Source organism: Bubalus bubalis, chromosome 2 (genome assembly GCF_019923935.1).
Source record: "Bubalus bubalis isolate 160015118507 breed Murrah chromosome 2, NDDB_SH_1, whole genome shotgun sequence".
Taxonomy (NCBI): domain Eukaryota; kingdom Metazoa; phylum Chordata; class Mammalia; order Artiodactyla; family Bovidae; genus Bubalus; species Bubalus bubalis.
In genome coordinates this window covers 108096276-108121702 of record NC_059158.1, presented here as the reverse complement: position 1 = coordinate 108121702, position 25427 = coordinate 108096276, and the positions used below count along the sequence as shown (strand labels likewise).

General features: G+C 37.6%; 1 protein-coding gene across 1 annotated transcript in view; it reads right to left on the bottom strand.

Moving 5' to 3' along the window:
• LRP1B (LDL receptor related protein 1B) overlaps positions 1-25427 on the bottom strand; it is a 2209913-nt gene that overhangs the window by 842224 nt on the left and 1342262 nt on the right. Inside the window, exons 19-20 of the mRNA XM_025261770.3 lie at positions 3656-3736; positions 2342-2503 (exon numbers count right to left, since the gene is read on the bottom strand). Of these exons, the coding sequence (XP_025117555.3) occupies positions 2342-2503; positions 3656-3736 (243 nt within the window). The remainder of the gene's footprint in view (positions 1-2341; positions 2504-3655; positions 3737-25427) is intronic.

Genomic DNA, 25427 nt, shown 5'->3' with positions numbered 1-25427 from the left:
CAAAATGACCTAAAGATAAAGGTCATTAACATTAACTAGGCACTGATTCTATAATCCAAACCCAAATAACTGTCTAGAGAACCTATAAGGGGCTGTACCACTCGCTTTGGATACTCATAAAACTAAAGCAATCTCTCCAAAATATTTTAATGTGCAATGATCATTTTAACTTAGAGATACATACACACAGAAAAGAGGGATGAGATCTCACTTCTGAGATGAAAGCAAATTAACATCGTGGCAATTTCTTTCACAGCACATCATGGGGCAGTGCCAGCAGGCCACAGATGTATAACTCATGAGGAGCCTAAAGAGACATCTGTGAGGTGAGGGAAAATGTAGTATGCATTCAAAGTCCAATTTAGTAATGGAATGTTAACCACACCCCAGATGAATGTCTCAAATATACAAAGAAAAAGAGGAAAAATATCTTTTGTATACCTTTTCTTTTTCCACTCTAGATTAGTTAAAAGCAAAAAGTTCTAGTTCATATGTACTAGTGGACCAACTGAAGTGCGAGAGGAAAAAGAGACAAGAATGAGATAGAGATGGGGGGTGCGGAGAGAGATTTATCCTTCCTCTCGATTTTGAAGCAAAATTAAATTCAAATATGTTCATGTTAAATTTGATAAGATACTGTTACAAAAATTTTCTTAGTCATTTTCTGTTTTCATTATAGCTTCTGGGCTGTCCTATGTCAGGAAAGACATGAATCATGTCAAGACCACTAACCAAGAGTACCTGTGTTTCATTGCTTCATGGCTCTTATGGAACATATTTGTATCAAGCTTTGTCTATTATAATCCAGGTCATACAGGGAGAATCAAAATCAGAGAATATCTCCTTTAATAAAATCACTTAGGCAATTCACCAAAAATATTTACTCCTTTAAGAACCTAGTATTATGTAGATAATTTCCCTAACTGCCACTGTTTCCCATACTTACAATTGAGAGAAATTAAGGAAGAGAGAGAAAGAGTGACTGAGAAAGAGAGAGATGAAGAAAGAAAAATGAAAGACAAAAGGAATTCTTGTTAGAGAAAATACTTTAGAAATTTTCTATTTTATAGGTTTCCAAATATTTGCAGAAGAGAAATAATCTCCTTGGAAAACACTTTGAGAATGATTTCTCATGATCACACTTTGTTGTCTGTTTGCATGCTAGATTTTAAAAACTGAACAGTGACCATGTTTTTTCATTCTTTAATCTATGTTTTGGTTCAAGCACAGTCTGGCATGTGAAAATAAATATTTTTGGAATAAATGAAAGAATGAATTTTAAAAAATTAATTTCTTAGTCAAAAAAGAAAGCTTCCAATTAAAATGTTATTGCTGTATGAATTTTTGACAGGTTAACAATTTTTTTGTGATATTTCCAACATGATTTCTAATTCATGAACATGTCCTGGGGCTGATCACATTTTGCCGAGTTACCCATGCAAACAACAAGATCAGGTCGCCATGATTTCCTGGGAGCCATGGTTGTGATCTCCTTCCTCTCTTTACTTCCATTCCAGAAGGTCAAGCAGTTGGAATACCTCAACATTTAATAGGGAATGATTACCAGCCTTAGGAAACAAATTTGATGTGAAAAGAAAAGGGAAATTATGCCTTTCTTAATTCTTTTTTTCCCCCTTTGGGGATGGGCTTGGGGTTTCATCAATTTAGAAGTTGGAGCGGATTGAAGCAACGAATATTGCTGAAGAAGTTGAAGTTGAACGGTTCTATGAAGACCTACAAGACCTTTTAGAACTAACAGCCAAAAAGGATGTCCTTTTCATTATAGGGGACTGGGATGCAAAAGTAGGAAGTCAAGAAACACCTGGAGTGATAGGCAAATTTGGCCTTGGAATACAGAATGAAGCAGGGCAAAAGCTAATAGAGTTTTCCCAAGTGAACGCACTAGTCATAGCAAACACCCTCTTCCAACAACACAAGAGAAGACTCCACACATGGACATCACCAGATGGTCAACACCGAAATCAGATTGATTATATTCTTTGCAGCCAAAGATGGAGAAGCTCTATACAGTCAGCAAAAACAAAACCAGGAGCTGACTGTGGCTCAGATCATGAACTCCTTATTGCCAAATGCAGACTTAAATTGAAGAAAGTAGGGAAAACCACTAGACCATTCAGGTATGACCTAAATCAAATCCCTTATGATTATACAGTGCAAAAGAAAGGAAAAAGAGATCATCAAATAATTTTATACAGTTCCACTTATACTTTTTTATGTGATGAGAAATTTATTTTTCTGTGATTTCACTCTAAAATACTCCAAATATTATCTATCAATTTAAAATTGATATTGAGGTTTGTAGATTCACAAAATTACCAACCTTCTCTGGTGCAATTGATTTCATCACTGAAGTCTCCACAGTCATTGTCACCATCACAGGCCCAATGGCCTGGGATACATCTGCCACTGGAACAACTGAACTGGTTATCAAAGCAGGAATGTACACAGCCAACCTCGTCACTCCCATCTCCACAGTCATCATCTAGAAAGAAGCATTAACAACCAGGTGGTGAAAAATTATCCATGGAGAAACATTTTCTTATGAAATACTTAACATTTGTTTTTGGTATTGAGTGCTTTCTTCTGTTATTGAAAAAATGAATGATAAATCAATCATCAACATTTCCCATGAGCAGTGAAAAATTATTTCCATTTTTATATTGCTTTGTTTCTGATTGAATGTCAACTACTAAATTAAAGAGGAAAACATCCTTCACTTTGGATTTTGAAGCTTAATTTCTATTTCACTCAGAAATGACTAACCACTGACTGGATTAAACTATACAACATGAAATAATTATGAAGTGGGGAAGACAGTGGTGATTGTAGGAATTTCCTGAAATGATACAGCTTGTGATATAATTATTGTTGGAAAATGACTCTTTAGACCTATAAGCTCTATGCCCTAGTGTTTATAACTATCTTTAATTCAGATCCCTTTTCTCCATTCTCCCACATGAGGGCTCACTCTGTACCCTTACACCACTGGTTCTTAAGTATGTATTTATATCAGGAAATTGTTTGTATGCTATCATTAGCAATGATTTATATTCTATATTAACAATTGCTGCAGGAGGGAAGCAAGAGGAATGTGAAGTGAAAACAGATTAAATTCAAACCAATGGCTGAGGTTGCATCAATTTATGTATAATTCATTTACCTGTATTTGGCATAATTTAACATAATGATAGAACTGAGTGAAGAAAAAATATCATTTATACATAAAAAGCCAACGTGACAGAGTTGAGATCATCTGGATCTTCCATAATAATTTATAAACTACTCCATCCTGACATTACAGAGCATTTTACATCAATCCTTTGAGGAATCTGAATTGTCCAGGATGTTTTCTCAATTGTTCCCTTCATGTCTTGTTTGTAGACTTAGACTAGATCTAGCATAATATCTGAAAACAAATTCCCATCATAGATAGCCCCAAGGGACTGCTATTGAGCTCCATTGTCCTTAATGCTAATCCCCATTGACAGGCCATCTGCCCTCTCACCACTTGTCTCAGCCATTTTGCTGGACTTGGCAAACTTCTCTCACAAACAACCTCTGAAAGAAGTGACGCTGCACAGACAGCCAGGCCTCCAATCAAATCAGTGCAGTCTAGTGAACATTTGGTACTTGCCAGAGTCGCAGTGCCACTTGCTGCTAATGCATCTTCCACTTTTGCATATAAACTGAGTTAGTGGTTCACAAGTTGGGAATTCTGTGAAAGATATAAAAACATCCAATAGGAAAGATGTTACTGATTATGTTTGACATCTCTTCATTTTTCTTGCAGTATAATGAATCTAAACAGTCCTTCATCAAGTGATTTTCCTTTATTTTAGTCACAGAAATATACTCCTACAAAAGTTATTTAAAGTATGCATACCCTGTGTCCAAAAAATGCTGAACTTTGCAAACTTTTGACTTCTTCACTCAGTTCTATCATTATATTAATATGTTATTGTGTTTGACTTCATTTGTTTCCTATTTGCTAATGTGATCAGAGCTCTGCCCCTCTCTTCCACACAGTCCATAGAGGAAACATTAGATAAGCAAATAAAGTGACAGTAACTATTTGAGGACACAGGATATGCATAATTTTAGTATCTTTTATAGGAATACATTTCAGTGACTAAAAGCCAAAGAAAATCACATGATGAACGACTGTTTAGATTCATTATGCGGCAAGAAAAATGAAAAGATGTCAATTCGCCCACATCAAGGAACTCAACCTTCTCTCAGTGAAGAACAGCTGCATAGAGCTCTATACTATTGCACTGAAAAGTGACATACATGTTTTAAAGCAGGCTTCCCTGGTAGCTCAGCTGGTAAAGAATCTGCCCGCAATGCAGGAGACTCTGGTTTGATTCTTGGATTGGAAAGATCCTCTGGAAAAAGGATAAGTTACAAGTCTTTTTCTGAACATAGGGAGCTGAAGTAGAAAAGTTAAATCCAACTTTGCCTGAATGATGTCAATATCTTAAGTTGAGAGTAAGGAAACAAACACAAACAAAAAACTCAGTTTAGTTGCTATCATATATGTTAGGTAGTTAGAATAGGAATAAGGAGTCCAAAATGGCGGTGGCTAAAAGACTAAGAAGGGAAAAGCCTGTGAAAATAGAACAAAGGAAGGTCTGAGGGCCAGAGTGAGAATCTCAGGTAAAACAAACAACTCTCCTAGCTAGCCCAGTTTACATAGGGCAGGCTCAGGGGGAGGAGAGAAAACATAAAAAGAGGGGCCTCTCTTCTCTTAACGTCTTTTGGGTTGGCATGCCCTCATGCCTCAAGGATGTATTTTCTTTTACTTTCTAAATAAAATGGAGCTATAACATGGAGCTGTAACACGGAGCTGTAACACTGGCCTGACTAAGGGCTGTAATGCTGGTCCGTATGTCGCTTCAAATTTTTGTTGTGACAAGATAGAACGTGGGAAATTACACACTCCCCTGACATCTATGGTACAATTTGTCAGATTTAATCTGGCTGAAACGACCTCCTCTCGCCCCCACGAGGAGGAGACCATGCACAGCAGGAGTCCAACTCTGTGAAAGAAGCTCCCGTGGCGGAAGCTGAACAGGAAGAAAACCCAGCACAAGGGAAGTGACAAGAAGCCCAGAGTACTGGAAACTGGGACAGGGAAAAACAAACTCAGCAGAAAGCTCACGTGACTCAGTCTCAGATTCCAGAAGACCTCCAGTTAAGGTAGGAGGTCCTCACACCTATGGCTGAAAGGACATATGCCTAACAAAATCTTAATTCCTTTACAATCTCTTGTTTCTTGTTTACTCAAACCCCCCACTAACAGGTGAGCAGCAGTGTGTGCAACTGAGGGATTCTGGAAGGGGCAACTCCTCAGTGTGTCCCAAAGGCTCCACTATCTGCTGGGCCCCAGTAGCCATTGCTCAAGCGGGTGGGGGTTCTTCTGTCCATAATCTTCTTTTGTGGCAAGGGTCAGGCCAATGAAAACTGTTAGCACAGGTCAGATATTTAGCAAATTTTCTGGCAGGTTATGAAGGGGATTCCTCAGTGTGTTTTTTCCCACTGCTTTTTCTTCCTGTCCTTCAGCTCTTTTCTCCCGGGACTTGAGCCTAGCCAAAACCCATCTTGCCTGGCTTCAGGACCTAATGAAGCTCAAGATCTGATGTCTCATTGCAAAAATTCAGTCAGAGACACAAAGATAGGTAAGAGGTGCATTTGTTCCTATTCAGAGAGAAGCACACTCCACAGGGTGTGTGGGCCATCACAGAGGAGAGTGCAGTAGCCCTGGAATGTGGTGTGTCTATTTTTTGCCAGCTAGGTGAATTCATATGCTAATGAGTGGGAGCATCTCCCAACCATTCTGGAACCAACCACTCCTCTGTCTTTTGACAGTGCCTTGGAACTGTCCTGCCAGTTCTGGGTGTGTCATTTACCTTGCAGATTGGGGATCAAGGTTTATTTGAATTTGACTTGTCATCATGGACCCATTTGATTTTAATCAGGTTTATGTTTATGCCCTTGGGAAAACCAGAAAGTAGCTAGCTCTTGAGAGGGAAATAATGTATAATATCCAATCCCTCAAGATATTCAGGCCTTCATCTTCTATGTTTCCTACAATATGTGCAACAAGAACCATCTCTCAGTGGACCTGCTAGGGCAGGTGACAGGCACACAATGCCTGCTGGAAATTCATCTGCTGGCATCCCTTCAAGGGCAATTGGACTTCCAGGGATAATGTTTGCCACTTTGGGAGTTAGCCCTGCAGGCCATTTGGGTCTAAACCCTTACCACCCTTTTCCTAAAGTTACAAACATACCCCTGGATCAAATTTCCACTCCACTTTTATGGAACATCTGGTCTGTTGCCTCTTATCAATTTGTTCTTAACCCAATTACTAACTCTTACAACTAGGACCCTGCCCCCTTGTAGACAACACTGTTCCATCCCACTTATTAAAATATCTTAATGCTCCTAACAGGACCAGATAACCCACTCCTTTGTCATTACTTCTGTTATTACCTAAAGTGGGTCTATGACAATGAAATGTTTACCACTGGAGACACCCTAACCTGCTCTTATGGAGGACTAGGAGAAGAAATCAGTGACTTACTTTCCCTTAGAGCAGTAAGAGGATAAGGCTTATGGCTGCTTCACCAGGTTCATAGTCTCAGGGCACAGGCTTGGATTGCTTTATGTCATGATATCTATTACCATCTGCAGTGAACAAGCTGGCAATGAGTTAAAATTACAACCCCTTAGTCCTACCCAGCACTGGTCACACTGGTGACTTTGGGGATGCCCAACTCCAATCCGGGGGTCCCAGGAGGTTGACCTGACTTGACCTGCCTAGGAATCTGGTCCTTGAAATGTTGTCATGCCTCAACCTGCTCAGGTATCCACCAGTCCAGGAGTCCCAGGAGGTCGACATGCCTTAACCTGCGCAGGGATCCAACTCTTGGGAGGCCGACCTACCTCAACCTGCCTGGGACTTTGATCTCCAGGAGGCTGTCACACCTTAGCTTGGCTGGGGATCTGCACCCTGACCTGGAGATGCCTGGCTCTCAGGTTGCAACAGTACTGGGTAGGATAAGTCTCAAAAACTTTCACCCCTAAGGAAGTCCACCCATGGAAATTGAAGGAGGCCTATTAGTTTTTTCTTGTTTCTTTTCCTCCCTGTCATGACTGTCTTTCAGATGGGAAATAACAATCCACTTCCAGGCAGACACCCTTGAGATGCATCCTTGATAACTGGAAGCTGTTTAATCCTCTAACTCTAAAGAGAAGTCGCTTAAAATTATTTTGTGCCACTGCGTGGCCACGGTATCCTCTGGGGGACAAGGAACACTGGCCTGAGGATGGGAATTTGAATTACAATACCATCCTGCAGCTAGACTTAGTCTGCAAAAAAAAACAAGGGAAATGGACAGAGATCCCCTATGTCCAAATTTTCTTCCAAGATATATGAAGGAACTCTGTCTTAAGTACAGGGTTGTTGTATGCCCTAAAAGTGAGCCTATTAGGCAAATGGTTTTAGGCACAGACAACCAAGAGAAGGAACCTTCATGTGAAGGCTCACCTCCCATGGCTCCTGAGTTGCCTGGTGCTCCTTCCTTGTATCCAAACATACCCCCATATCTGGGAACACCCCTCCACAAAAGCCAACTCAAGTATATACCTTAGTTGAAACTGGAGGAGAAATCAGACCAACCCAGGTCCATAAGCAGTTCTCCCTCTTAGAACTAAGACAGATCAAACAAGACCTTGGAAACTATACAGATGACACAGGCAAATATATAGATACATTACAATGGCCTTTGACTTGACGTGGAAGGACATCATGGTTATATTTAGCCAAACTTTATCTGACCCTGGGGCTTCCCTGGTGGCTCAGATGGTAAAGTGTCTGCCTGCAATGCAGGATATCTGGGTTTGATCCCTGGGTCAGAAAGATCCCCTGGAGAAGGAAATGGCAACCCATTCCAGTACCCTTGCCTGGAAAATTCTATGGATGGAAGATCCTGGTAGGCTGCTGTCCATGGGGTGGCAAAGAGTCTGACAGGACTAAGTGACTTCACTTTCTTTCTATCTGACCCTGAACATGCTAGGGTCTTAAAGGAAGACCAAAGGTATGCTATGGGGCTTTACATGTCAAGTGATAAATACCCAGTAGGGGAAACTGCAGTCCCCACCTCAGATCCTAACTGGAATTATAATGATCTTGAACACATCTGGGACAGGGATCATTTTCTGATCTGTGTGAAGGCAGGACTGAAAGCAGCCCAGCAAAAAGTAATCAGCTATGCCTGGAACTCAGCAATAAACCAGGATCCCAAGGAGAACCCCATTGCCTTTCTGGAAAGGCTAAAAGAGGCCCTCCAAAAGTTTACCAACCTGGACTTAGACCCTTATGAGGGACAAGTGATTTTAAAGGACAAATTCCTGTCCCAATGCACATCAGACATCAAGTTAAGTTACAACAGCTACAGCAGCAGGACCCTGCTGCCTCTTTAGATGAGATGGTCCAGACAGCCACCAGTACCTTTATAAGAGAGAAAAGGAGAGGGGGGCCAAGGCCAAAGAGAGGGAGAAAAGGAAAGAGAAAAGGCATGCCCAGATGCTGACCGCCCTCCAGGGAAGCCCTATGGCAAACTCTGAGTCCTTGAAGGACAAGGCACAAGACAAATGCCTAATCTGTAGACAGATGGGACATTGGGCCAAAAAGTGTCCAAGTAACAAGTCCAAGTCTCCTAAAGCGGCTTGCTACAAATATCATCAATTGGGACTTTGGGTGGCAGTCTGCCCTCGAGAACCCAGAGCCTTAAGGTCAAGCACCAAGCCTTCCCTCATGATGGTTCAACAGGACTAAAGCGGCCTACTCCAGCCAGCCTGCCTGTCACAGATAACTGTCACAGGGCTGGAGCCAAGGGTGCAACTGGATGTGTCAGAGACCCTGAACTACTGAACAAAACCCTGAGAGGGATTGTCAGAAGATCCTCTGACCAATCCTGAGGAAATTCTGTACACTGATGGAAGCAGCTTTGTCCTAGATGGAAAAAGAGCCGGATATGCAGTAATCTCCAATTTTGAGGCCACAGAGACTAAACTTTTGCCACCAGGTACTTCGGCCCAATTAGCTGAGCTCATAGCCCTGACTCAAACTTTAGAGCTAGGAAAGAGAAAAAGAATAGCCATTTACACTGACTCCAAATATGCCTCTCTGATGCTACATGCACATGCTGCTATTTGGAAAGAAAGAGGCCACTTGACCACCCGAGGGTCCCCAATCAAACATGGTGATCAAATCATTAGGCTGTTGGAGACAGTATATATGCCTGCCAACGTTTCAGTCTCCCATTGTAAAGAACACCAAAAAGGGAGAATGGAAGTGGCACAAAGGAACCAAGCAGCTGATTAGGCAGCAGAGAGCAGCATTACAGAACAACGACTTAATAGGGGTTGCCACATTAGTTCACAGACTAATTTGACAGAAATTCTTTCATATACTGAAGGTGAGACTCTTAAAGCTAAGGGTGAGGACTTTTAAGAAGATGATATGGGGTGGTTCCAAAAGGAGGGACTCCTTTTTTCTGCCTAGGAACCTCCAATGGAAGTTGGTTAACTCCTCACATGCCACCATTAATTTAGGGGAAAAGGCCCTCCAAAGATTACTAGAAAGGTCCTTCAGAGGAATAGGCCTCCAAATGACTATAAGGCAAATGGTCTCCTCTTGTCCCACCTGCCAATTAAACAACCCCCAAGAAGCTTGAAGACCCCAGCTGGCCCATCCTGTCCAACAACATGGGACCTATCCAGGAGAGGACTGGCAGATGGACTCCACCCAGATGCCAGTTTCTCAAGGGTATTAATACCTTTTAGTCATGATAGATACATTCACAGGATAGATTAAAGGCTTTCCCACCCAGACTGAGAAGGCTGAGGAGGTGGTAAAAAAACTGCCCCATGAAATCATTCCAAGATTTGGTCTGCACAGGTCATTATAAAGTGACAATGGGACATCATTTACTTCTAAGGTCACCGAAGGGGTCTCTAAAGCATTGGGCATTACTTGTTTTCTCCATTGTGCCTGGAGGGCTTAGTCTTCAGGAAAAGTAGAAAGAGCCAACCAATTCTTAAAATTAGCAATAAAAAAGAGACCTCTCTGGGATGGAAGGAGGCTTTACCAATAGCTCTCCTCCACACTCATATTGCCCCTAAAGAACAGGTTGGTCTTAGTCCTTATGAATTGCTCTCTGGGAGACCTTTTGTTTATGTCAATGACCTCTTCCTAGATCCAGAGGCTCAGACCCTCCAGTCTTATACCATGGCTATTGGGGAATTCTAATAGGATATACACTTGTGGGGAGTCAACCAGGATCCAAAGATTCTAAGGAGTCACCACTATATGTTCCAGGGACTCAAGTCCTTATTAAAGTCTAGAAAGATGGATCCCCAAAGGCTCAACTCCAGCCCACATGGAAGGGCCCCTACCCTGTAACACTTTCTACCCCCACAGCAGTCAAGGTACATGACTTGACTGTACCTTGGGACATGACTCCTGCATTCACTACTCATGAGTCAAGCCATAGAAGAAAACAGAAGAGGACACTCAATACACCTGTGAGCCCCTGGGAAATCTCAGATGCCTATTCAGAACTACAAATGAATGCCATGCTAATGAACACCCCAAAAATCAAGTTTCTGGGGATAAGATTTCTCAGGACAGTTCTATAGAGCCAACATAGCTTGTCAAGTGCTGTGCTCCAAAATATACAGGAGATAGATCTCCTGATCCCTGAACAAGGAGGGACTTGAGCCATCTTGAATGAGATGTGTTGTTTCTGGGTAAATATTTCCAGCTAAGTTAAAGAAAGTCTCACAGTCCTCAAGAAAAACATTTTAGACCCTACAGGAACTCAAAGAATGAGCTGGGGAGTTCTTGGGGTGGCTACAATCTCTCTTTGGGGGATCCTCCTGGTAATGGGAAATTTGGAGTTGGCTAATGTCCCTACTAATCCCTGTTATTACCATATTGATGCTGCTTATGATTGTCCCATGTATTATCAATTGTCTAAACCATTTTTTTCTCTGCCCAGGTCAACAAGCTAAGACATGCAGTGCCAGTTCAACAAGGATATATAAAACTACAGCCAACCATGAAAATATCACTCACCCTTAGATGGACACTGCTATAAGGACTCTGAGGCTTGAGACTATCAAGTGGGGGAGGCCCAATGCCCCTTGCTGTTGTCCCAGTTCAGCAGGAAGTAGCCAGAGAAACCTCGATGTCCCTATTCCCAAAGAATTGGGCCTCCTATCTCTTAAAGGGGGAATGTTAGGTAGTTAGAATAGGAAAAAGGAGTCCAAAATGGTGGTGGCTGAAAGACAAGGAAGGGAAAAGCCCTTGAAAATAGAACAAAGAAAGGTCCAAGGACCAGAGTGAGAATCTAGGGTAAAACAAACAGCCCTCCTTGCTAGCCCAATTTACATACAGCAGGCTCGGGGGAAAAAGAGAAAACATATAAAAAAGGGGCCTCTCTTCTCTTCGCATCTTTTGGGTTGGCATGCCCTCATGCCTCGAGGATGTATTTTTCTTTACTTTCTAAATTAAACTGAGCTGTAACACAGAGCTGTAACACTGGTCCATCTGAGGGTTATAATGCTGGTTCATTAAATTTTTGTTGTGATGAGACAGAACCAAGGAAATTACACACTCCCCTGACAATACAGTTATATAGATTTTGAAAGTGTGAATTCTAAATTAAAAAAAAAAAAAATCCCCTGGAAATCAACAACAGCAAAACATAAGATTTCAAAATAAAATTTTACTTAATTAAATCAAAAGACCTTGTTTACTAACAGGTAACTACAATGACATACCCATAACAATAAACACTGAAAAAGCAAAGCATAAAATTAGCACAGGAAATGATTCTAAAAAGAGAATTGGTCAGCCAATTCAAAGGATTAGTGAATTGAGCAGACAATTTTGTCAAAATAAGATCAGATAATCAGGACTGATTACAAGAGAAAAATAAGGTAGTAATAATAAGAGAAAAGATGATTGTAAACAGTTCATCCAAGGAATTCAAAGAAGCTTACTAATGTTTCCCAGGATAAAATTTTTCATATAATAAAAGTAATTCATGTAGAGTTAACATGATTTACTCAATATCAGACCTTTTATCTCCCAAGACAATATCCAAGGAATCATAAATCCTCACACACACAACTTATTTAATAGACATTTAAAAAAAAGAAAAAGAAGCATGAAAAAACCTCCATCAATTCACTGGTATAAAGACAGAAAAAAATGACACAGAGATAGATCTGTGGCCTACATTCTTTACTATTGTTCCTTGACAGCAGTAGCCAAAGTCATTTTTTGGCAAATACTTAGTTTTCTCTCTAAGACAACTGACTTAAAATCATAACCTACATCTGACGGCTGGGGGACCATCAATATTTTCACATTTTAGTCTTTAGCTTGCCTCAGAGCTACCAATGTGGCTGAGTTAGACTCAGGCTGCCCAAATTCCTTCAGCCAAACCTATTCACCTCTTATCTAGCTACACAACTCTGTATCTGTCTATAGCTTTACTTCTGGAATTTAGTAAAAAATGTATGAATAATAACAATAGATTTTTGTGCTTGAAAAACAAAGAAATAAGAAATGTTTGATTATATAAAACTATTTTACTCCTAAAGAAACTGAAATCATGAATGTTAGGCTTGCCTAAGTTTACGTATACCTCCTTAATGGAAATTAGGTTATTAGAATTAAGTTCATCAAACTCTCCATCTATCACTCTTTCTATAACATCCTACTATCAATATTCTACCTTATTTTAACTTATTATCCATGAAAGTACCTAAACTGTTACTTTACCCATATTTTCCATCTATCTTGAATATAAAAGTTACTTTATTTCTCATAGTTTCATTATATAAAGAGAATTCTTTGTGCCCAGTAGAAATGAGTCTCTAAATACTTTCAATACTTTAGTATTTGGTTCACCAGTTTCCATACATACCAGCCAATATTTCATAATTCTATAAGAGTCCTTTGGACTGCAAGGAGATCCAACCAGTCCATTCTGAAGGAGATCAGTCCTGGGTGTTCATTGGAAGGACTGATGCTAAAGCTGAAACGTTGGCCACCTCATGCGAAGAGCTGACTCATTGGAAAAGACTGATGCTGGGAGAGATTGGGGGAAGGAGGAGAAGGGGACGACAGAGGATGAGATGGCTGGATGGCATCACTGACTCAATGGACATGAGTTTGAGTGAACTCCGGGAGTTGGTGATGGACAGGAAGGCCTGGCATGCTGCATTTCATGGGGTCGCAAAGAGTCGGACACGACTGAGCGACTGAACTGAACTGAACTGAATATCAAAAATACCGATTATTTTGAATTTTGATATTTCTTTAAAATCTGCAACACTATCCACTCTTACTTTATTCATAAGTGGATTATAGCAAGATTTACTTGACCATTTTTGTCACACTTTTTTAGGTCTATCTTTTTCCTTAATGTTTTAAACACAACCCTTTAAACAAAACCCATTCTAGTGGGTAACAACTGAATCCTTGATCTCACACATGCATGGGAAGTTTTTCTCCCTGCATCTCCCATCTGTTATCACACTCTCTGGCCTGTTGGATAAGGCTGATCTCACCCACCATGCCATCTCACTTGGGCCAACAGTTCCCTGCACTGCACCATTTATGAGAAGATTTGAATGGTGGTTACCACTGGCCCCCATATGGCCTTGCTCTCTTTATGGGACTTGGGCCTTTTTGGCAGTCATGCTTCCCAGGTTTCCCCTCCATGCCTACTCTGAGTCTTTTTTTTTTTTTTTTAAGAGGACTTTACAAAGTACTCCCAGTAGTAATTCTTCTAAAAAGTTGCCATTGAGCATTTTCTTAGTACTAACAAAATATACTTTAGGAAATGAGAATTTTAAATGACATTGCTACAATTCCTATAGAACTTTGCATTTTCTTTTAAAAACCATGACATTTTAAAGTAAAAAGTCTATGTCAACATGTAGTTTTGGGCAAATCACTAATAACTAGAATAAAAAGCAAAAGTGAAAAGTGAAAGTGAAGCTGCTCAGTCGTGTCTGACTCTTTGCGAACTCATGGATGGTAGCCTACCAGGCTCCGTGGTACATGGGATTTTCCAGGCAAGAATACTGGAGTGGGCTGCCATTTCCTTCTCCAGGGGATCTTCCCAACCCAGGGATCAAACATGGGTCTCCTGCATTGCAGACAGACGTTTTACCATCTGAGCCACTAGGAAACAAAATGCAAGCAAATTAATTTTGCATGGTCATATCAAAGGCCTTTTTTGTATATTATCCCAGAAATAATATTTCAAATCTAAATCAGAGGCTAAAATATTCACCCTTGTTCTTAAAATTATGAAATGATGAGTTTTGGAGACTGAACTCTATTATGTAGCTAGAACTAGGAAAAGAGAGACAGCAGGGTGATCAGCAGTGATACAGACTACAAGTGATAGCCATGTTTAATACTGGTAAACTATCCAGTGACAACATAAATTGCTATTATTTATTAAATAACATGTAGGGAAAGTGGTGGCTTCCTAAGAGATCTTGTTAACATGGATCCTTGACTACTTGCTTCTTTACTTAAGATTGTATAAAAGAAATTTCTTTGTGTGAATTTACCTTTGAGTATCCATCTTTGGTACTGGCATAATGGTTAAAATGGAAAGTATTATAAAAGTGAACAATTTTTTACTAAATTTTATGATTACCAATGCCATGTCTTGAGATAGAATTTTAGAATAAGTGTTACTTTTTTAAACCAACACACATGATCAGAGCCTAAATATGATTCAAGATAGAAGTAAAAAGGAGGCAGATCCAGTGTTTAATTCTCTGCCTTCCAATGCAGGGGGCACAGGTTCAACCCTGGATCTGGGAACTAAGCTCCCACATGCCATGTGGTGCAGCCAAAAAAAAAAAAGAAAAGTAGTAAAAAAAGGAAGCAATAACTGATACACAGAGATAAAAGACTATATCAAAAGTCATCTACAAAGCAACTGAACAAATACTCTGACATATGAGAAAGTACTCAAAAAAGAAATGAAAATGACCAAAGCATAATTTAATAATTTAATCAATATCTCTTAGAAAGATTTGTCAATCTGAAAAATGATGAAAATTAATTTATCTTTAAAGGATAAATATGAATATTGTAAAAAAATATGCTTTTTTCATTAGATAAATAAGTGTTTACTGTTTAGAAGATGTGGAGTAGACATGAATAGAGACTTTAAATGAAGTATAAGTTATGGTTAAAACGAGTAAGCAACTACATGCAGACTGTAAGATATGATGACAATTAATTTTTAAATAATATACATCTTTAGTCATAATAGGTTAATTCACATGTTAAAATTTCTTTTCTATGAAGTTTGAAATATATTAACCAACATCATAAATTTTATTAGGAAAAAACGAATCCCTCAAGGTATTTGGAAACTTCTGAAATTTGGCATAGAGGCATACATCAGAGACATTGCAGGCTTGGTCTCAGAAAACATCAAAAAAACTGCATTTTCAATAAAGTGAGCCACATAAATATTTTAATTTTTTGATGCACATAAAGGTTATGTCTCATTATACTTGTGTCACATTATGTCTAGAAAACATGCATACCTTAATTCATAAATACTTTATTGCTAAAAATGCTATCATCTGACAGCACAAGTTTCCCACAAGTTTTAAATTTGTAAAAAAAAGTATCTGGAAAGTGCAATAAAGCAAAACACAATTAAATGAGATATACTGTCAGTTGAGAAATTTTCCCTGTGACCTTTAAGATTCTATCCAGTTCTTAGATTCTAATTTTAAAAAGCAGCCAAAAGAAGCATCTGGAAATTAGTTTCCAAAAGGTAAAAACATCCAAAGTGAGTAAAATAATTGAAAATTCAATGTATTTTCACTAAGAAAATGAGTCATGCCTCTTATGCTCACAGTAAATACATGTACATGTGTAAGTAAATACAACATATGCATATGTGTAAGAAATTAATAAATAAGATTCTCAGTTAAGTAGATTTGGGAGATAAGAAGGGGGAGTTCTCATACCCTGGAATGATAGCTGAGCCCAACAGGAAAAAAAGACTCCTTTTGCCAACTTCCTTTCCCCCTCTTTAAGAGTTCTCCGTCCCTTGTGAGGCTTTGCATGTGGCTCACCATGGTTGCAGACCCTGAATTGCAATACTCCTCTGATTCCGAAGAAAGTCACCTTTCCTGGAGAAATATCTGCCAATCTATTTGCTTTATGTCAATATTTGCATATAGTGCACATGTGTTCTTAAACAACTACTTTTCCTTTCTGATTTATTACTTATATAATATTTGGTTACATCATCTCTCTTGCAATTATGACTGAGTTTATAGGACCAATAGGTAAATTCCACAGAGAAGAAAAAGGTGGGAAGAGAAGAAAGCAAAGGGTAACTCATTAAAAAAAATAAAGGTATTAATTTAATGGACACTTGGAAAAAGTAAAGTTACTAATGATTCAATTTTGTTTTCTTATTGGTAAATCACACAGGCTTTCTACTCACAGACTCTTGATTTGTAACATGGTATCCTGGGTCCCTTAAGTCCATAAGGTCAAGAAGTCAGAAGAAATGTCATCTGGTAATGCATGACACTCTAAAATAATTTAATGTAGAACAAATATGGTTTCTCACCTGAATAATTCCTAGGATTATCACAGCATTCCAATAAAACACAGTAACTGAATTTCAGAAAAATGAAAGAACTAATAAATAAAGAAACATTAAAATTATCTTGGGCTTTTCTCTGCCTAATAATGCAGTCAACTGTACAAAACATTTTAGAAAGACTTTTATCAAAAAAATTTTAATACAATGTAGATCTCCTCCCTTTTTTCACTAATGTTGTAAAACTCTGCTTTCATAGCTCAGTGTCCTATAATTAGCATCTGATGGTGATAAGAAATGAGGTACAATGACAATATACATTTTTCCCCTAAAAAATAAACTTTTAAAAAACAAATCTGATATTTTACCTGTTATTTAATATTAGTATTACTTTTAAAATTGAAAATAGAACCTAATATTTTGTTTTGTTTCTGGATACTTGTTCTGTTAAAATATCATTATGAATTATTGCATTTGATAAAGTCTTAAATGTTACACGGTGTCTTTTCCTTCTTGACTTTGCATAAGTATTATTTGACTTTGGATCTTCCTTGAGACATAAATTGCAGGACTCTTGGAAAGACTACCTGATTAACTCAGAAAAAGAAACATATTAAACCAAAGTGGCTTACATTTTAACATGTTGAAATTACAGCACAGAAAAGAAAACTATATTTTATTTCTACAGTTACTTCAACCTCATAGAATATATAATATGGATTAATGGGCTGTTAAAAAATCTTCTATTGTTGCAGGTAGAATGTTCAACTTATTTATTATATTTTTCACCTAAAATTTATTGCCAGGTTATATGTATGCTATTGTGTAAGTGGCAACAATTTTCTCTTTCTCTCAAGGGTAATCATGGTTGGTATGGTACTTATATTTATTCACTATACACAGCTTAGACAGATGTTTCCCAGTGAGGTAGATTTCAGATGAAATTTACATTTCTTTCCTGTCTCTAATCTAGGAATTGTCCTACTTATTCCTCCTTTTTGTTCCCCATATAAATATTTCTAAATAATGTATTATTGAAGTCTCAAAATACAGTTATTACAGGTTCATTTGAGAGCATGAATTACATATTTTATATATATATATATATATATACACATACACATATGAATTTGACTATGACAAGTGTGTGGAAAATTCATAGACGATTCAAGTTAAAATAATGACAAGGTAAGGATAATATAGGAGCCCATGGTTAGAAAGTGTTAATTTCTCAGTCATGTCTGAATCTTTGTGATGCCTTGGACTGTAGCCCACCAGGTTCCTCTGCCCATGGAATTCTCCAGGCAAGAATACTGGAAGAATACTAGGAAGCCATTTCGTTCTCCAGGAGATCTTCCTGACCCAGGCTTCTAGAATGGCAGGCATATTCTTTACCATCTGAGCCACTTAGGGAAGCCCTGATGTTAATCTAAATATGATTAAGACTATAATACATTATACATTATTATTTATTGAGAAGAGGCACTAGGCAGGCCACACATTACTTACACTCTATTCAACAGCTCTGCAATCGTCATTACCAACTCAAATTTTCAGAAGAAAACAGTATGACTTGCCTGAGGACACACTCATTACCATCTAGTGTCAGAGTAAAATCCTAATGCTTATCTGATTCCAAAATTAAATTATTTTTCACTATACCATTCTGATTATACCTATGTCCTTAAATGAATCATAGCATAAAAATATTGGGCAAAAGATACGAAAAATTTATTATTCTTTCTGTGGTTTATGTCTTCTATTTATACTCCAATCCTAATTTTTATCTACTCTAATGTTTATAATTATAGTTATGGAAAATAATACTTTTTAAAATCATAGCAATTGTAGGACCATATCCTCTGAGAAAATATACAACATTTCTATATATACCAATGCTGGTTGTGGCTCCAGAGAATTGGTACTTTGATAGGACAAATTTCAAAAGATCCAATAAATACACTTTAGAAAAAATTATAAGAGAATAGGTGCCACAAATTGTCTTTCACTGTTGTTACATAAAAACCTCATATCTCACATATGCCAAGTATAAAGAACATAAACATTACAAGCAGGTGAATCCTGAGTTCAAATTCTTGTCTTATCACTAATTAATGTGTGACATTGGGCAGTTACTTAACACCTCTGATCTCTGGTTCCTATTCTATGAAACAGAGTAGAAAACTACTGTGAAAGTTTTTACCCATTCAAGATATTTTACTAAACTCTTTGTTTAGTTAGTTTAGATAGAGTTCTAGACCTTAGAGATATATCACCCAGAAAGAATGAATGTATGAATGAATCAAATGCACTAGGCACTGGGAATACAGAATTCAGCATTCTCTTTTCTCAGAGTACTTACAATCTGATAGGAAAAACATTTGTAATTTAATTAAACAAGCAACTTAATAAACCTCTGATAAGTGCTATGACAAGGGCAGTGCCAGGTGTTATTTAAGCACACAACAGAAGCATCTAATCTTAGATATGGTTCCCCAGAGGAGTGATGTACAAGTTGATACAAATAACAGGTTCAGGTTAAATCAGACAAACAGGAGGGAAAGGGGTGCTTTTAGAATATTCCAGAAAGATGGCATTTCTGAAAGCCCAGAAGTCAGAGTACATAAAATATATGAGAAACTGCAAGAACTTCAGAATGGCTGCAATAAGGTGTAAGACAGAAGTAGTGGAATTTTAGGAGCTATAAACAGGCTTGAGAGACAGATTCAGAAATGATCACCATTGATATAATAAAGACTTGGAAGTCAAAGGGACACCCAGGGAGTATATAAAGAATGAGACTGAGAACAAGAAAAGAAATATTGAATAGTTCTGGCAATGTGACAGACACAAGAGAAATGCTAGATAAAGTAGCAACCAAACATTTTAACACATAGGTGAATGTGTAAAAAAAAATAATACAAATTTTCAGAACCCAGAAATGAGAATGGTACAGAAAACTAGATCAGCTAGTGAACTATAACTGCTGGGAGTGTGTGTGTGTGTGTGTGTGTGACTTTGCTTGGAAAGGCAATAGAAGAATGATAGAATTATAATCTACATGTTTGAGGACTAATGACAGCTTCACATAGGTGATAATTCTTTAATTCACAAAGGCATTTATCCTAGTGTAGACCCAGTCTCAGAGGTTAAAATTCCATGGAAGGATGCATGAGATGACATTCCTCTCAGTACAAGGAAATGTCTTAGCTTGGACTGTAAGTGAAAAAATATATAGTCTTCCCTGTACATGTATGGAGACTATATCATAAGTTCTAGTTTCTACAGTTCAGGAAACCTCAACCTTAAAAACTAAAGGTAAAAATTAATTCAGGGCACATAACATTTCCAAGAATTCTCATGGTGTTTAATGCAGCCGATCTGAAGACAAGTCTTAAGGACTTCCATAGGGCATATATATATATATATATATATATATATATATATATATATATAGTCTCAAAGTTCAAAAATCACAAAAAATAAAACAAGAATTAAAAAGGTGAAAGAAAAAATCTGGTGAGAAAAATTCAGCAGATGCAGCAAATGGCAGAAATACATCTACAAGCTCTACACATATTTTAAAAACATCTGACAGAAATGAGATTGAAATATGATAGGTACTACAAAATAGGGAAGTCAAAATTTAATTAAAGGAGAAAGACAAATTGTTTAAATGTAAATCATTCTGAGACATTCTGAGAAAAAAATGTAGGGGGACTTGAAAAAGAATCAAATAGAATATTTAGAAATGAAAACTAGAACCTTAAACTTTCAAAATGCATCAGTTCAGTCATTCAGTCATGTCCAACTCTTTGCAACCCCGTTGACTGCAGCACACCAGGCCTTCCCATCCATCACCAACTCCTGGAACTTGCTCAAACTCATGTCCATTGAGTTGGTGATCCCATCCAACCATCTCATCCTCTGTCGCCCCCTTCTCCTTCTGCCTTCAGTCTTTCCCAGCATCAGGGTCTTTTCCAATGAGTCAGTTCTTTGCATCAGGTGGCCAAAGTATTGGAGCTTCAGCTTCAGCATCAGTCCTTCCAGTGGATATTCAGTATTGATTTCCTTTAGGATTGACTGGTTTGATCTCCTTTCAGCCTATGGGACTCTCAAGAGTCTTCTCCAATACCACAGTTCAAAAGCATCAATTCTTTTGTGCTCAGCTTTCTTTATAGTCCAACTCTCACATCCTTATATGACTACTGGAAATACCATAGCTTTGACTAGACAGACCTTTGTTAGCAAAGTAATGTCTCTGCTTTTTTATGCTGTCTATGTTGGTCATAGCTTTTCTTCCAAGGAACAAGTGTCTTTTAATTTCATGGCTACAGTCACCATCTGCAGTGATTTTGGAGCCCAAGAAAATAAAGTCTGTTACTATTTCAATTATTTCCTCATCTATTTGCCATGAAGTGATAGGACCAGATGCCATGATCTTAGTTTTCTGAATGTTGAGCTTTAAGCCAACTTTTTCACTCTCTTCTTTCACTTTCATCAAGAGGGTCTTTAATTCTTCTTTGCTTTCTGCCATAAGGGTGGTGCCATTGCATATCTGAGGTTATTGATGTTTCTCCCAGCAAAAGTTAAATTACAAATTCATACATCTGAAGGAACAATTATTAAACTGGAATACAAGTCTGAAGAGATCACCATGGTTTCAGTTCAAAAATAATGTAAGAAGGGATCAAGAATCATGAAGAATAGACTAAAATGAACAAGCATTAACCTAATAGTTTCAAAAATATGGAAGAGAGAAAATGGAGATTAGATATTATTCAAAAGGAAACTTCTCTAGAATTTCCCAGAATTTATGAGAGATATGACTTTAGATATAAGAAGTACAATCTATCTTAAGATAATTAAAAATAAATGTACATATAGAAACACTGTAGTAAAACAGCAAATACCAAGAGGAAATTTATAATACCTAAGCTAACCTGTAAAATGATTGACAATACTGAATTAGGAGTTGAAATTGCACTCTCATTTCCAAACAAACAAATAAATAAGAAATGAGAATGTTTTAGAAAACAATTTACTTCCTTTCACAAAGAAAATAATGAAGGACTATCTGAAAATTAGGCAGAGACAAAGGAACTAGAGAAGTGTAGGGGTTAAACGAGAAAATATCTTCTCATAGAAGACACGAGGAAAAAATGTTTCAAGAAGAAGCACAGCTGTGATGAAACTGTTCAGATAACATTAAATACAAACTGACATGCCCTATCCAGATTTTTTTCCCCCCTTGTTGAGCTTGACAAAGACCATTTTCATGAGTTTCCACTTTTTATAGTCAACTAAGTGGCAGATGGATACACAAATTTTATTCAAATTTCCCAAGACATTAGTTGTAAGGAAAGAATTAATGTGATAGTTGATGAGATGTGTATGATCAAAGGAGAATTTGGTAGTCATGTTGGTAGTAACCTTTTTAAAGAAAGTGAAAGTTGAACATGCATAAATATTAATGAGAAGAAACCAGTGGGTTAGATGGAAAATACAGGAGAGATAAAAGTTACATTTTCTGTTTTTATACATTTTATGGCAGCAGAAATATTTTCAAAGACTGGATTCATATCTGAGAGTGATAAGCATCCCTGACAATTAAAATAATTATTTTTAAATAAGTTTACTTGAATTTTTAAATCTAAACTTGTATATATGTATAGTTTTATACAAAATACTGACAGAGATGGACTAGACTATGGACATATATTGAGCCTAGAATTTCATTACCATATAGGACCCAGTCTTACTGTGTAAAGATTATACATATCAAAGAAAGGTTATGTATAAATTTTCATTGATAAACATGCATCAATTAGAAAATTCACATATAAGCACACCAGGTAGCATGTCATTTAGTTTCTTATTTCTTTCATAGCACTTGTCATAGTTTTTAAGTATTTTGTTTATTACTGATTGAAGTTTGGTTTTTACCCTCTCTCCCTCTTTTACCTCTAACAGAAACTTTGCCTTTTTTTAATAATCCAGGCATCTAGAACATAGTAAATGAAAATATGTGACTTGGTGAACTCTAGAAGATAGAAAAACTGAGTTTACAATATTTGAGAGCGGGTCAATAAAACACATAGTTGAGGCTCTGAAAAGGATACTGGCTCAGGAGAAAAAACAAAAGTTGCATTCTGACTGCCTTTTGGCAGTTTACCCTGGGGTAGGGTCCCAACTTCAGTTACCCAAGTTCTGCTTAAATGCTAGAAAATATCTCATAGCAATGAACAGCAACTCATGATTCAAATATTCACCTATGCATATAGCTTTCTCTTTGCAAAATGCCAGCTCAGCATGATGGGAATGATGTTTCCTTTATCAGTATAGGACTTCAGTCTGATATCTTTCAAAACATTAGAATGAAAAAAAAGGATATTGGAAATATTGCTATTTTCTGAACTAATTGCAACTGGACCAACTTCAGCCACAGTTGAAAATATATATTTCCATTTGAGACTATATATACACACATATATAGTCTCATTTGAGAATAGAAAATTATTATAAAGAAGAAAAAAGAAGATATATCTATAACAAATCTATTTAATAACATTTTATTGAATGACTACTAGATACTAGATACCAGGTGCTATATAGATTTTATATATATTATTTGATTCTGATTACATATATGTTTGAGTATACATGTGCATTTGTGTGTATGTTTATATATATGAGAATGTGTATATAGTGGGTGTTTATGTGTGTACATATGTATAATTAATAAACACCTGGTATTAATTAATTAATAACCAATGAGGTGATGAATGCTACTGAACTCTTTAAAGAAGTCAAGTTTACTTTTGACAGAAATGTAAAGGTTTGCACCACAGAAGTGCACCATATACACCTCTATGTAAAGGTCAACACCATAGAGGTAGTTGTAATTATTATTGCCCAGCAGCTAGCAAGCCAAGAAATTGCTTCTGTTAGTAGAAAGCTCTAGGTGCAAAGGAAAAGCAAGAGAAGTGGACTGAATCATGTAATAGAGAGACTTGGTGAGAAATTTAACCAGCAGGCAGGGACTAAATTAATAGGTATTAGGAGAGTAATTTTCACAAATCAGGTTGCATACAGAATTACCTGTTCATCTTTTAAAGCTGCCTATACCTGAGCCACTATTATACTTCAGTTGGTGAAATAGGGCATAATAAAGTTCCCCAGGTGTAGTGGATTACATCATATGTCTCAAAAAGATTTGTCCAATTTTTAAACCCTAGTACCTTTGATTGTGACCTTATTTAGAAAGTGTCTTTGTAGATGTAATTAAGTTAAGGATCTTAAGATGAGATCATCCTGGATTAAGAGTGGGCAATGACTGATGTCCTTGTAGGAGAAAGAGACACAAAGAAGAATCTATGTGAAGACAAAACAATAGATTAGAGTTAGGCTGCCACAATCAAGAAGAGTCAGGAGCCCACAGAAACTGAAGAGGCAAGAAAGTATTCCCTTTAGAAGAGGCTCTGCTAACATCTTCTGTTTGACCACTTCCAATTTACCTTGATTCATGGACCTAACATTCCAGGTTCCTATGCAATATTGCTCTTTAGAGCATAGGACTTTACTTCCATCACCAGTCACATCCAAACTGGGCATTGTTTACTGACCTGGGGAGTTCATCTTTCAGTGTCGTATCTTTTTGCCTTTTCATACTGTTCATGTTCTCAAGGTTCTCAAGGCAAGAATATTGAAATGGTTTGCCATTCCCTTCTCCAGTGGACACATTTTGTCAGAACTGTCCACCATGACCTGTCCATCTTGGGTGGCCCTACAGGGCATGGCTCATAGTTTTATTCAGTTAGACAAGGCAGTGATCCATATGATCAGTTTGATTAGTTTTCTATGATTGTGGTTTCCATTCTGTCTGCCCTCTGATGGAAGAGGATAAGGATAAGAAGCTTATGGAAGCTTCCTGTTGGGAGAGATTGACTGGGGGGAACTGGGTCTTGTTTTAATGGGCGGGGCCATGCTCAGCAAATCTTTATTCCAATTTTCTGTTGATGGGTGGGGCTGTGTTCCCTCCTTGTTGTTTGACCTGAGACCAAACTATGGTAGGGGTAATGAAGATAATGGCAACCTCCTTCAAAAGGTCTTGTGTATGCAATGTTGTGTATGTTGTGTTCAGTGTGCTTAACCCTGCAGCAGGCCACTGTTGATCCATGCCTCTGCCAGAGACTCCTGGACACTCACAGAGAAGTTTGTTAAGGTGCTGCACTCAATATATTTCCAAATTTTCCAGCAAATTTGGAAAACTCAGCAGTGGCCACAGGACTGGAAAAGCTCCATTTTCATTCAAATCCCAAAGAAAGGCAAGGCTAAAGAATCTTCAGACTACCACACAACTGCACATCTCACATGCAAGCAAAATAATGCTCAAAATTCTCAAAGCCAGGCTTAAATAGTATGTGAACTGAGAACTTCCAGATGTTCAAGCTGGATTTAGAAAATGTAAAGGAACCAGAGTTCAAATTGCCAACATCCATTGGACCATTGAAAAAGCAACCCAAAAATTGTTAAACTAAATTTTAAAATAAACAACTATGCTATTTTTGACTATTAATTGTCCAAGGGGCAAAAATGCAAGTTTGTGTGAAATATTCTATTTAATCATGAAATACCCTTATATTTAATGCTACAGTGTGGAGATGGGAATGACATTTGTTTGGATAATTGCTCCCATCATACATTAGTTTTGCATATAAA